Source organism: Girardinichthys multiradiatus, chromosome 13 (genome assembly GCF_021462225.1).
Source record: "Girardinichthys multiradiatus isolate DD_20200921_A chromosome 13, DD_fGirMul_XY1, whole genome shotgun sequence".
Lineage (NCBI taxonomy): Eukaryota > Metazoa > Chordata > Actinopteri > Cyprinodontiformes > Goodeidae > Girardinichthys > Girardinichthys multiradiatus.
Genome location: NC_061806.1, coordinates 22,968,784 through 22,984,054, shown reverse-complemented (window position 1 = coordinate 22,984,054; position 15,271 = coordinate 22,968,784). Strand labels below are relative to the sequence as shown.

The 15,271-nt window shown below is 39.2% G+C and overlaps 1 protein-coding gene across 4 annotated transcripts in view; it reads right to left on the bottom strand.

Annotated features, from left to right (window-relative positions):
* The window catches only part of LOC124879418 (potassium voltage-gated channel subfamily KQT member 4), a 78,895-nt gene that overhangs the window by 26,227 nt on the left and 37,397 nt on the right, over nt 1–15,271 (bottom strand). For all 4 annotated transcript variants that reach the window (XM_047383980.1, XM_047383981.1, XM_047383982.1 and 1 more), the window contains exon 2: nt 2,035–2,125. In XM_047383980.1, the coding sequence (XP_047239936.1) occupies nt 2,035–2,125 (91 nt within the window). The remainder of the gene's footprint in view (nt 1–2,034; nt 2,126–15,271) is intronic.

Below are 15,271 nucleotides of genomic sequence, written 5' to 3'. Positions count from 1 at the left end.
GGGCAGCATTCTCAGCAGAGCCGCCCAGACTTCCCTCTCCCAGACACCGCTTCCAGCTCCTCTGGGGAAGCCCAAGGCATTCCCATGGCAGCCGACAGTCTCTCCAGCCTGTCCTGGGGCTCCTCCTGGTGGAATGCGCCTGGAAGGCGTCCAGGGGGCATCTGTTCCGGAAGCATCCAGCGGATATCCGGAATAAATACCCGAGCCACCTCAGCTGGTTCCTCTCGATGTGGAAGAGCAGCCACTCTACTCCGAATTCCTCACCCAAACTCTAAGGGAGTGCCCAGCCACCCTGCAGAGGAAGCTTGTTTCAGCCGTTCGTATCCAGGATCTCGTTCTTTCGGTCATGACTCAAAGTTCATCACCATAGGTGAGGGTAGGAACGTACACAGACCGGTAAATCAAGAACTTAACGTTATGGCTTAGCTCTCAATTTACCACAGCAAATTAGGTTACCTCTGTAAACATAATCATTAACATATTCCATTAGAAAATGATATTTTGTAACTTGTGGGATCAATTAGTGTAAAGTAAACCACAAGAGAGTTCTGTTACAGCAGAGCTACCTTAGACTGACAAGCTGCTTAAATAATTAGTTTTGATGAGTCCTTATTTGTAATGCCTGTTTCATAAAAAAAGAAAACTGAAACTAAACAGAATTTCACAAACTAAATAGTTGCATCATTGGTTTGTCTTTTATTGATTATGTGATGTACTTGTAATTTATGAAAACAACTAGCACTCTGCTGGAATGATTGTAACTGTATGGCTCATAGAGTAATACAGAGCTGTCCCTCCCCCACCTGTCGCTGTGCACTGTGTGTCAGCTGGCTGATACAAGACTCCTACACTTGCCCCATGCTTACAAGACTTGCAAATGTGGCTGTTTGGAAATACTTCTTCTGAGTACCATCTATTACACAACGATGTTCTAAAACTACAGCTGGCAAGATACAAGCAGGAAATATGTTAAGCAGCGACTGTAGGTTGGTTAACTGAGCAGATAGCCCGACTGTTTAACCATTATTTTCTGTTTCTTATACTTGTGTCTATAAAGGGCAGAACAGCAAAAAGGTATATTATTCTGCATAGTTTGCATGCTTACTAGAATACTACTGCTAAATTTAGCAGGTGTTTACTCTAGTTTTATGTGAAAACCAGTGTTTGAAACTCAAAATAACAGTTAAAAAAACATTGCATTTTTTTATCTGTAACAGTAAATATGTTATACTACTTTACTAGCAGAATGAATACTAGTTGCTTTTCTGTTTTAAATAAAAGCAATTAGATCATACTGTGTAAATACCAATAACTGTGAAACCAAGATATTTTTTACTTAAGGTTATCATACCAATATATTGATTTTATGCTTATGCTTTGTTTTTCAGTTTACATCTTTTGTCACTTGATGTTGAATTCAAGAAAGCATATCAACAAAACATCAGCAGAAATGAGCAAAAATGATCCAACGCACAAACTTCAACATTTATGATAAATGTGAACAAACTATGTCACCTCTTTGTGTTTGTTTTTATTTAATATTGTGGATTTCTGGACTGCACAGAACCAAAATATCATCTGAACAAACGATGTGTGTAAATAAAATCCTCTGACAGCCAATTGGCTGCTAATGGCCAGGTGATTGATGGAAGAGTAAACTGAATGAATGTGAAAGTCAGGAATATTGGAGTTAAAACACACATAATGATGGGTAAGGCAGGAGAAGAGACGGGAGGAGGTGGATGAGTCAGGTTTGGAAGGGAAAGCGAGAATCCATTAGTTTTCACTGAACAGCTAAAGCACAGAAGAAGAAAGGCGATCAAGGGATGGCTTTTAGGATTAGTGCATCATGTCTGTGATTTCCTGCAAAGTCAACATCACCTGAATCCTCTCAACTGCTTACATAAGTGCCTCTGTGATTACGCCAAGCAACACATATACAAGGATGTACATTTACAAAGAAGAAAGTAAGACTCTAAAAATGCATGCTAACAAATCTCGCCTGTGTCAGAAGAGATGAGGAGGAGGTCTTACCAGGATGAAGAGGCCTTGGTTGGCCATCTTTTGGTGCTCAGGGATAGTTGAAAACACAGACAACACCAAGCAGCTGAACACCAGCAGGAAACTGAAACACACATTTTTTACTAATTGAGTTGCTGAAAATCTTACACTTCATCAAGCACTTTGGTCAACTACTGTTGTTTTAAATAAGCCACAACAGTTAAATTTGACAACGCATTCACAGATAGTGATGCACAAGTTGAATAAAACTCATTAAAATATGCAGGCTTAACTATCTGTGTGACTGACCAGCAGACAAATACCACATTGTAAATAACCAGGAAAGAAATTATTGATCATAACTTTAGACAAACGTTTTTATATTCCATGATTGGTAAGAAACAGAACATTGACACTACATTTAGTTGCAAACTACAAAAAAGGGTCAAATGCATAAATAAAACATCAATAAACTGGAACATTCATCCATACATTTATCTGCTTATACATGCTTTACCCCTATTGGACAAGGGTCCCAATTTAGCATCAATCCTGTTCCAGTCTGGATACAGCCAGTGTATATTTACCACTAATGCTGATTAATGTGTACGTATGTCCCCCTTACTAAGAATCATATATTTGCCACTATCTGGTGGTCAGAGAGAGGTTAATGAACAAAGGTGGGCTACAACGAGTTACATTTACTTGACTAACTTTAAAAAAATGTACTTGCAGGACTAGTTTTACTGCACTGTACTTTTTACCTGAACTTGAGTAAAGTTATTTTGAAGTAACGCTACTCTCACTTGAGTGGCCACTGAAAGCGGAGGTGCATGTTCGGCAGACGACAAGGATTCCTGCTGATAAATTCACTAGATTGTCTGAATTTGGGAAACAAACCAAACTGCTTTTAAGATTATTTTAGTTAGTGCACTGCCAGAATATGACATGGTGTTGTTACATCTTAAAATAAACCATTAAAAAATGCTATTAATGTAAGAGCGTCTTTTTTTAAGAAGGTGACAACTTCAGTTTGAACAAAACTTAATCTCCCACTTAAGCTTCAGTGCTACAATGAAATAAAACAACATAAACTGTGAATAACTGTGCCTTGAGTTTAAGCTGCTCTCACGCTGGTATAAACAGTTCATTTTTCCAGAGTTATTTCAAATGTAGGAAGTCACCACTTGGCAATTATTATATTCAGATTTGCTGCACAGATTTTACTGTTTGAAGACATAAAAAAGGTAGGTAAAGAGATAGGTAAATTAATCAATCCAATAACTAATAACTAATTGGAAAACAGAAAGCGAATGGAAAATTGTTAAAATAAGAGATCTGACTGTACACCATAGAAAAGGAGCATTAAACAGAGAAAAAATATATATTTGTATTAATGGTCTCCAATCCTTATTTCAGTTACTCAATTCACTAAGTGAAACACATTTTGTAGATTAATTACACATAAGACTGTTTTCCAACCTTCTGGGAATTATGATGATATTTTTTTTGTTACAACCAATGAAAACATGACATTTAAAATTAGAATGTTACATCCGACCAGTAAAAAACATTTTAATACAGAAATGTGGGCTATTAAACATTTCGGCGGTGGCGGTTCAAGGCCCCTCCTTGAACAGCCACCTTAAAGTGGTGGAGGGTTTGAGTGCTTGAATGATCCGAGAGACTATGTTGTCCGGGACTTAAATGCCCCTGGTAGGGTCTCCCATGGCTCTGGGTGACGAGTCAGACGCCTTCATGAACACCACTAGAAAGAGGCACGTGACGTCGCCCATGACTCGTCGGTGAGCACCTGGTGGTCAGGTAACTCTGCGAGAGAGACAAGAGGCTATCCCCCAGTGGGCCCACCACCTGCAGGGGGAACCATGAGGGACCAGTGGATGTGGCAGCGAACGAAGGTGGAGACCTCGGCACCTCGATCACCGGATGCTTAACCTGGCTCTAGGGATGTGAAATGTCTGGAAATGTGAAAGGAGCCTGACCGTGTGCAGGAGGTCGACAGATATCGGCTAGAAATAGTCGGGCTCACCTTCGCGCACAGCATGGGCACTAAAACTCAGCTCCTTCAAGAGGTTGGACTCTCAACTACTCTGGAGTTGCCCGCGGGAAGAGGCGCCCCAGCTGACTCCCAGCTCAGTCGTCTCGTGTTGGGGTTTCACCCCGGGGGATGAAGGGTTCGCATGCCTGTGCCTTTGGGTCACAGACAGGTCTTTATACAATTCTTTATACTTTTTTATAGTTAAATCTTGTTTATATATTGCTTGTTTCATGTTGTGTACAGCCAACACCTAAACTGAGAATTTAAATGACTGTTAACTTGAAGGCTTCAACTGCAGGTCTGTGAGCTTAGAGAAAACAGTCAATTGCATTTCTGCCTTTGTTTTCCACATCTTCCAAAAAACCGCCACTTTGTTATCACAAATAAAAAGGAAGACTCGGTAAGCATCTTCTCAGACAATTATTGTGTCGTCTGCTTGCGTGGCCACAGTTTGCGGCTGGTGAGACGCCACAAAGAGAAAGACAAAGTGGACCTTCGACAGCTAGGAAGACACCGGACACCATGTGTGAAAAAACAGACACCCCGAATTACCACTGTATATTTTCTCAGTCTGGCGAAGTGTACACAATGGAGAGCTTATGCTTCATAAACGCAATAGTTAGTTTAAAAAAACTACATTGATGACTCAGTGCAAACAATGCATTTTGGTCATTTATCAGCTAAGTAATGTGCAGACTAAACCGACTTTCTTTCGCTTAATTAACTCAGCGCAGCATATGCACGTCCACACAAGTAGATTAGGTAGTGTAGCATCTCTGATGGTTTCTTTTATTGACTCCTCCTTTATGACAGGAAACAAGGTTCAACACAGTTGGATCAACAGCTTGGCTTTTATACAATAAAGACAAAACATTTCCAGAGTTAAAGGTTCTGAACAACTACCCTGCATTTATTTTTACATATAAAGTCTCAATCAGCAGTGCTTGATTGTATAAAAAATATTTTTTCTCAATTGAAGTTTCTAAGAAATGTATAGTTATATTCAATAAATTAAAATATGGGTTCCTATCAGACTCATCAGATTAAATGTATCCTTCTAAATTAACAGCCTTTAAGCAGGTATTAAACATAATTATCTTTAAGCCCAGGTTTCTGCATTAAATTGTTTTTTTTATTGGTCTGATTTAATATTCTAATCTTAAATGTCTTGGTTTCATTAGTTGTAAGCGAGAAATTATCACAATTAACAGAAATACAGGCTTTAAAACATCAGTCTCTGAGTAAAAAGGCTATATAATGTGTTTTTCTTGGTTGAGTTAGTAAAATAAATAAACTTTTCAGTAATATTCTAATTTATTGAATATGACTGTCCGCATAAAATATTTTAAATCTTAATATCTTGGTTACTCGCAAGGCTCTTCCTCAGTCAGTGAATATGATTTTTATCTGTTTCCATTAATGTCTGAGAGAACTCCCTTTAACTATGTAAAAACTCATTTTTACTCTATTTAAAAGAGCCTCCATTAATAAAGCAATGATAAAGGCAGCAATGACAGGACAGGAGAAATGCAGGGTTTTAAAGAAAAGGCAGAGTCATTTTTAGCGACACACCAGCACAGCTCCTAGAGCGTCTCTGAGGACCAAGAGAGAAGTCTTCTTCTTTTCAGGATGCTTTGCCTGCGGTGGCAGGAGAACTGCTGACAGACATGCTTTTGGCTATTTCATCTTAGATTAAGACATTAAGATTTACAGAAATTGACTTAGAGATACCACAGCCATTTTTGGACAAGTATGTTCTGTCAGTATATATCTGATCTGATAAGTATGTTTGTAATAAAACACACTTAGTAGCTTCATGACCTTCTCATCACAATGCAGGCAAATTAGCTCTGCACCTCCATCCATCTTAAAGACAGTCGGGTTTTTCAGTGTTCTACATGGAATATTTCAAGGAATTTGAATCATTAATGGAAAGCAGAAAATGATTTTACAAACAATACAAGAAGGTACTGCCAACAAACCAATCATGTCAATACATATATTTCATAGAGGACAGCTGACAAGGAAAGATGGAGAGGCAGGTTTGGTTTGTCCCTCTACAAAATGTAAACAGCCGACTTCTGAGTACGGGTAAAACTTTTGTAGATTTTATTGGGAAGTGCCTTGATCCTAACTTGAACCATGCAAGTTGATAAACAGATGAACAGTAGCGTACATCTGCCCCTGGTGCTTGTAATGGAATTTTCTTATCAAAGTAGGAGAGAAATTTACTCATTAAAAGAGCAAAACCGGGCTTTGTCTTTATAAGTTTTATTCAAAGGCATTTCAGCGTTTGAAGACCGTGTCACTGAGGTTAGTCAGTGAAGCAGAGCCCCGATCAACATTTACACACAGTATTTAAAGAGTATGTGGGTGTTACCTCAACTTCAAAGAGTCTGTGTTTTATGGCCCTAGACCCTCCTCGGGTCACAGGTAACAAAGTTATCTACGAGCAGACCCATCCGCTCTTCCTGAGACATCACCCTAAAGCATGGGTTTTAACCATTAAACTTCTGATAATGGTTTTACAGACCAACTCCTATTGGAGGGTAACAAAACACAGAGGTCAGAGGGGAGAGAGGTAAGGGAAGTTCAGAGCATTAAAAAGAATTTTCCCCAACACGCTTCATTCTTGGCTTTTTGTTTTAATTGTCAGGTCAACCTCAAAGCAGTATTCATCTTGTTTCAACCACAGCTTTTTTTCCCATTCAGCCTGAAGTAGCCTTCCTAAACATCAAGAATTCCCCAACTTGTTTGGTTGATTGCAAGTAAACATTTTTCACCACAAGATGTCAACAGAGTTACTTTGACTGATGTGAACATCATTTAAGACAACATTACAATCAAAGAAATACTTGAAATAACTAATAATTGTGCATTCACTCCTATGTAAGGTTAAGGTGTCTCCCACATGGTTGCATCCTCTATAAGACCACAGCAGTTCTATATATTAACAATATTGAAATACATTAGTTCTAATTGTGGCAGGCACATTTGGTTAACTTTTGTCTTTTTATTGAATTTTGTCAAATATTTAAAAATTATTTTGCTTTCTTTGCTGGTGCTGTGGGGGAGTACCTTGAACTGAAGCAATGGACTCTGGCTGGCACACTCCAATCCCAGATTGACTGATTGGGTGATACCATCTGGAGTTCCACCATGGGGGAAGACCATGGAGTCTTTATTCTAATTTTTGCATAAGTTCTCTTTGCTTTTGTGATTTGCTTATTTTGTTTAGTTATTAGTCATTCAAGTAAATTTTTAAGCTAACTGTGTTTACTTATTTTTGTTACTTAAATTTCTGTAGATGTTTTCCTTCCCTCTTCCTCAGTGTGTCAGTCTGGTCTGATCAGCCAGTATTTAAGTCCCCTTTGTTTGTTGTGTGGGAGGTCAGTTTGTTTGTTTTGAGCAGTTAGTTTGAGGTTTTGTTATGGTAAACCCTGACATTTTTGTCTTGAGTTTAGCTTCTTCATTGGACCTCTTTTAAGGGCCCTATAACCGTTATTTGAATTTTGCTATTTTGGGGAAATAAAACCCATGTTCTTTGAAAATTATTACTGTGTCCGCATGCTTGACCGGCCCAGTCTCTCACACAGCTATTGCTATTGCATGTTAAGCTTTTAAAGCAAAAACTCTGTGGCAGAATATTGGTGTCATTTGCTTTGTGAATTAGAGGGCGAGACAGAACAGAAAGTAGGCGAAAAAACTGAGGTGAGCCTACATGTAGGGCCATGTTAATGAGAGAAAGTCAGAGACTTCTGTGCAGGAATGTGTCATCTTTTAAATCTAACATCAGATCAAACCTGCTGTATGTAAGCAAATAGCGTATAGAAATAAATAAATAAACACTAAGACATTAAATCCTTGTGTGATGCATATGAGGAGGGAGTCGTATTTCTGCTGAGAGAACATTTCCTATCCACCACCCAGGACCACCATCCACCATCAATCCATCCCTTTCACGGAAACATCAATTAGGTCCAACGGATCAGTTCCACCAGATCAGCAGGAATGGTCTTTACTGCACATTAGAGGGAAGTCTACTTGGCCTTGACTCTTTCTAGACCCGACAACATCTCACTACGTCAAAAGATTTTTGTAAAAATAATGAGACTCATTTCAAAATAATTCAGAACAGCTGCTGCCAACATGGACAACAAGAGCATAAAAACAAATCCCTGAATATCTGTTAACGAATATCCTAACGTGTACGAATGCTCAGCACATTCAGACTAGGACGAAGACATTTTACATTACTACCGATTAAGATCATTTTACAAATTGTTGTGAGATTGTGGTCACATTTGAAAAATGATTAAATGATTTTGGAGTTGTGTTGATATGTAAAGAATCCCATGTAAGATTTGTACTTGAATGCACCATAGCAGAAGATCTGTTTGAGCCAACACCGGTTGTGGTACCAGTTGAATGTTACAGGCACTTAAGCCTATTTTTCTCAGTACCAGTGATGTTTACAATTGGACTGACGTCGTTTCTAGTGAGAAATGAAATTCACCTCAATGATGATGAAAAGTGGTGCCATAAGGCTTTGGTGCGTTCCACCTGTCTTTCTCCATTCTCACAGTAGCTGAATGATCAACTAATATGTTCCCAATTTGCAGACAAATTTAGTGATAGCTGGGAGTTTTAAAGCTGCTTGACAGAACACACAGCTGCGTGCTTTTGTACCACACAAAAACGTTCTGCAAGTGTGCAGGTTTAAATCGAAGGTTTTAGTTCAATAAACATGCACACCGAAGCAACAGGCCTATACCAAATATTTTCAGTAGGAATATGTGTACCATTACATCTCTAGCTCATAAATGTCATTACAAAAAAAACTCTATACTTCTCCAGACCCAAATGTCTAGATTCTTTTTTTCAGCATTTTTTATATCATTCTGGGCATTTAAGTACAAAGTTTTAAACTTGAAGCCTGCATAGAGAACAATCGGATCTAAGTATCTGTAGGTTCTACAATATATGTACATTCTTTAAAGCACAGTTTTTGAACTGTACAACCTTTAACAGTCTAAAAATACCTCTTTTAATGCTTTGAGCCACAAGTAGAACAAGTAGTAGACCAACTTAAATTTAAAGTTGTTCAGAGACCAAGCAGACATTAAAATTGCTTTGTATTTTTAATTGAGTGTAGATTCAATTTAGTAAGTCAAAGACCAAAATACTAATGGGTAAAAAGGTAAAACCAAGGTTTGATTTGGCATGTCGAAAACAAAGCATGTGAAATTAATGAATAAATATGAATACCACTGCATTAATTCAGCTTTAATAAACTTTTGCTTTGTAGAAAGTGGAAGAAAGAAAAAAAAACTATAAAAAACTAAAACATTTTTCTATACTTAATTTTCTTTTGTCTTATTTCCATAAATTTTTTACTTTACCCGAATTTTTAAGACTGAGTAGGAACCCTACATTAAATTACATGATTGTGTCTTATTTGCTTCAATCAACAAAAAAATCAAATTAAAGAGGAGTTTTAATAAAGACAATAACATGCGGTATAAAAGAACATCTTTGCCATAGATTGGGCTCCAAAGATATTGCCACAATCTCATGGATGAAGTAACTAATAACCCTAAGCCACTCAGGTGGTTTCCTGAAAGGTTGTCTGAATTAATAATTGCCCCTGAACTTTACCAAAAGAGAATAATGCATATGCTGCTTTATAGAGACAATAGCTGATTTTCTGCAAGATCTAGCTAAAAGTAATTTGTCTCTTGGAGAATATGAAAAATGCAAGCCCAGTCAAACCAGCTAGAGAGAGTAGCATTATGAAGGAAATTTTTAAAAAGAACAGCATTCTTCTGCTGAAACTCAAACTGAATGCTGTTACTCTACAAGCCTCTGCACATATGTTTCAAGTGTGTGCATTTTATATTCATTGCTGTAAAACTCCTGAGGGACGTCAGACGGCTGCAGAAGCAGACAACAGAAAAATGTTCAGCAGCCTACATGGCAACCAGTCTGCTTTTAATGGACACAAGGCAAGGTGCTCTTACTGCTGTTTTCCTGTAACCATATACAAGCGAAAACTGAGATCTCAAGTTACTTTGACTGGCCTCTGAGAATACTGACAAGGCAACGTTCTAATAAACATATATGACAGTGTGTGCTGCTACATTGCACTGTGCTGTTTGTGTATGTTAACACTTGGTGCTGCATGCCAGCAAGTACAGCAGAGAGAGGCAGACCTGGTGGGTTGTGAGAAAATGCAGCCTTGATTCAATCATCTCCATAAAACAGCTATCAGTTACGAACAAAAAGGCAGGTGGGGGGAGAGGGGAGGACACAGAGGAAGACTGAGCAGGGCAATACAGGGAAGAGGATGAACTGGAGGCATATAGACGTAAGGATGAAAGGATTAACATGTCAAAATAAAAGAAGTCTGTTAAATACCCGAACCCACAACCTACCCAATTGGAAACACAGGCAGTCTTAAAGTCCTGTCATTGAACACAAACGTTCTAGAGATATCGACAACAAGGGTATCAACCAAATATTATACAGGGACATCTCAAAAAATTTGAATATCTTGGTCACTGAACTAGTCTTTGCTACATTCATTACTGTGGGCAGGTCCCAAGTCCTGCAGGAAAATGAAATCAACATCTCTATAAAGTTTGTCTGCTGAAGGAAGCATGAAGTGCGCTAAAATATCCTGGTAGATGGCTGCGTTGACTGGGGACATCAGAAAACACAGTTGACCAACACCAGCAGATCACATGGCAACCCAAATCATCTAACAGTAGAAACGTCACACTGGACTTTAAGCGACGTGGATTCTGTGCCTCTCCACTCTTCCTCCAGACTCTGGGATCTTGATTTCCAAATAAAAGCCAAACTTTACTTTCATCTATATAAAGGATTTTGGACCTCTGAGCAACAGGCAAATGTTTTTTTCTACTTAGCCAAGATTAGCCCAGACATTTGTAGCTCATGTGTAGGATCCGTCAGTGCGTAGCGGCTCTTGATGCACTGACTCCAGCCTCAGTCCATTCCTTGAGAAGCTCCACCAATTTACACTTTTTTTACCACAGTTTCTCCTTCCTCTCAACTTATTATAAATATGCTTGGATACAGCACTCTTTGAACATCCTTCTTCTTTAGCAGGGACCTTTTGCTGCCTATCCTTTAGGTATTCCTTCTGTGTGTAACAAATCTGTATATGAGTTTAGCTTTCTCAAATTAGTGACAAAAATACTGAAAAGTTTCACGATATTAAAATTTTTTTTTAGATGTACCTGTACAGTACCTTGCAAAGTATTCTTCCCTTTCTTTTTTGTAACATTACAGGAACATCTGGCATTTTATATTATCGTCTGACACAAGGTAGTCTATGATTGTCAAGTGGTTATCTATAAGGATTATCCTCAGTACATCCTCCCATAAATCCTGACCAGCTTCCTTGTCCCTGCTGTAGAAAAGCCTCCCCACAGCATGATGCTGCCACCCTCATGATTCACCACGGGCATGGTGGAGGACATCATGCATTGTTAGTTTTCCAACCATACATAGCATTTTTCATGTAGGCCAAAGGTTCAGTCTAGGTCTCATCTGATCAGAGGACCTTTTTCCCCATATTTGCTGTGTACCATACATGCCCTGTGGCACACTGCCTTTCTTACCACAGTGACCTTGTTAGTTAACCTTTCATAAAGACCAGATTTGTCAAAGGCACCACTAAAAAATGTTTTCCTGTCAACAGATTCTCCCACCTGAGTAGAGAATCTCTGTAGCTCGTTCAGAGTTACAATCAGATTGCACACAGATAGCCTATTTATTAGGTGATTTATAAAGTCAATTTCTTTGCACTGAATTTTGTAAAGGGGCCTGAATACAAATCCAAAATAAACTTTTTTGATTTTCATTTGTAAAAAAAAGACAACCATCTATTCCACATAAAATCCCAACAAAACACATTGAAGTCTGAGTACATTTGAAGGCACAGATCCAGACGAAATTATGCACTTAAAAACCTCTGGTAGGCCTGTGTCTTAGATATGTCGTACCAACGTCAAATCCAGCACTTCTAGTATACAATTACCTGCAGCTCTTCAAAGTTTATAATAGCTGGGTTAATGAACAAGAAATTCGTAGTAAAACAACAGCTTTTAGTACCCAAAGGAGGAGGAAAAAGTGGAAAAGCAGTGAGTCAGAAGCAGTGGAGCAACTGTCGTCAGCAGAGGACGAGAAGAAAAAAAAAGCAGAGAAAGGTGGAAATAGTAAAAAGATATTAATAGCATTTCAGTCGCTTTAAATAGTGACTGCAGACGAAATGTGCTCAGGTAGGCTACAGAATACCAGTGCAGCACAGCTCATAGCGGGCCAGGTTGCAGGCGTCTGTATGAGCCCCCCTCCTACTCCTCTTTCTGGGACACCAAACTTTTCATGGCAACAACAAAAGACACACACGCACATGCAAATAAATAAGAGATGATATGTGCATTTTCTGAAATGAACAAAAAGCTGACTGAGCAATTCTTAGGCTTTAGTGATGGTATATGATCCACAAAGAAGTGTGTGTGTGTGTGTGTGTGTGTGTGTGTGTGTGTGTGTGTGTTCCTGTCTTGGCATCACAGTGAGAACCATTTTCTCGATTTCACCATCAAATTGAGGACCGTTTGTACCAAAGTGAGGACATTTTGCTGGTCCTCACGACCGATTTTGCTAACAGTTAGGTTTAGGACCAAGGTGTGAATTGAGTTTAGGTTAAGGTTAGAGTTAGGCATGCACTGGTAATGGTTAGGTTTAGGGTGAGTTTAGTGTCAGGGTTAGGGTTAGGGCATAGAAAGGGTTGAAAATGACTGAAAATCAATGGAAGTCAATGGGAGTCAACACATGGTCCTCACTACATATAGCAAAACAAGAGTGTGTGTGTGTGTGTGTGTGTGTGTGTTTGTGTGTGTGTGTGTGTATGGTTACCTGACATGAAAGTGTTGCACAAAAAAAGAGAAACCTGTTTGTTTCCTTTTGAAGGCCACGACCTTCAGAATATAGCGTATTCAGATCAATTATTCACATCTTTGGAGGTCATGAGAGAAACAGTGCTGTGGAAGCCAGGCTGTTTACATCAAGCATGGTACTCCTAGACACTTTAGCACAGATTAATTGTTTTACTTACATCGGCCTTCACAAGCCGTGTGTTGTAGAACGGACCTACAGCTGGAGGATCAAACACAATCCCAAACAGCCACAGACTGCTGCCGCTGCATCCTCACCGTCAACAGATGGTGCTTTTATAACACACTGCCAATTACATTGACATATTTTACCTGCTGGAGATCATCATTCCTAGCACCAGAACTCTTACAAGTGGTCCACAGAGCCACACAAACAGCATGCACATACTTACTGAAGCCCTTTTGAATCTTATTAGGAGGCAGAGCTGTTTTATTAAAACTATCCCTCTAGACTCCTTGGTCGGTTAGTTTCTGACTCCTACACGGAAATCATGACACAAAAAATACAGCACCTTGCAAAAATATTCATACGCCTCGAACACCTACCAAGAAATGGCCGTCCATCTACACTGGCAGGCCATGTGAGGAGAGCATTAAGCAGAGAAACAGACCAGAGAAGAGGCCCAGGTGACTCTGGAGCAGCTGCAGAGATCCACAGCTCAAGTAGGAGCAATAAAGAGGAAAACACTCCAGAGGATGAATGTGGCCCAAAAGATCGTTGGCTTCCTTCTACCCATACTTGAGGAACTTTGCAGTTCCCGCTGTCTTCAAGAAACCCATAACATCATAAAGGACACTTCTAACCCGGGTCGGTCTGCTTGATCTTTTACCGTCGGGCAGACACTACCGGTCAGTTAAAGCAAGGACAAGATTCAAAATCAGTTTCTATTTAACAGCAACAGCTGTTACATATATAATTTATTGCTCATGTTGGGACCACAGCCATAGTTACAGCGTGAAAGGCCAGTACAGACTTTTCTGGAACTTTCAAAATAAATTGCATTAACCTACTTCCGGCACAGCCAGGAAACGGGGTAACTGCGGACTTCCTGTGACGTCACTGTCCAAATAAAAGCACCACTCTTGCTACATTCTGTCTCTTCTATACGGGTCACCCAGGGGCCTGGACAGAGAGGCACAGCGCTAATGTCTCTTTGCTGGCAAACAGACATAAACTCTTCAAACTGGTCATAAGATCACGTAATCATATGCACAAAGTTAAGTACGAATGAATTACTGTCTGTGTATCCGGTAGATTCATTCATGAACGGGTGATTAAGGTACAGCCGTTGCTTGACTTTCTCTCTGAGAACTACAGACAGCAAACTGTTCCCAGAGGTCCCTGCAGAGACGCTGTGTCTACGACGCCTAGTGGAGTGGTTTCCCGGCATCACCGTGGTAACGTGCAATTTGGTCGGCCCGACAGAGCGCCCCCCCAACAGCTCCGGAGTTTAGCTGAAGCTAACCTTTTGTTCACAGAGCTTTCTTCAAACTTTGTCCTCACTTCAAACTTCTCCTCAGCATGGTTCACATACGAGGTTAAGGGTTTGGGCAGAGTGATAGAAGTGATTTAGGATGAAATGATCTAAACGTTTTTCATTTTATGAAGTTTGGTTTTGTTTCTGAAACTCTGCTATCTTAGTGCTAGCAGCCTATCTGCAGTACACGTGCTCAGTTTTGTATTATGTTTGTGTGTTTTTTTAAGGTTAAGACAAACTTTATTTAAAGGGTGATTTTAAACACAGAAGATTGATCATAATGCGCCGTCCGCGCTTATGCATTTTAACCTTTTTATTAATCCTGGTATTTTAAAGGTATGTGTTTGATTCTGGTGCCAAGCTATAAGCTTCTTTTGTTAGCTTTAACTGCTAACAGCTACGAACATGTGCTTGCATACATAAGCCCGTTTCTCCAGAAAGATTTGGTTCTTTTCCAAAATATTTCTCTAAATATTTTACTATTTCCTTAATAATATTTCTTTAAATATAATTTTAATAAATACAGGCAGCTAATGAGACACTGTTGAGAATTAGTCATCCAGAAGGTTGGTTTTATTCAGCAGATAATTCTTTAAAACATTATTTTATTAAAATAATCTTTTATCTGATCTTGCATTGTGAGTGGTTGCCTAAACGTTTGCTGATTATTGCCTAAGTTAATTCCAAGACTAACTTAACTTCACTTCCAGATTCTTCAAGATAATCCTTGGTTCTCAAACATAAACATTGCA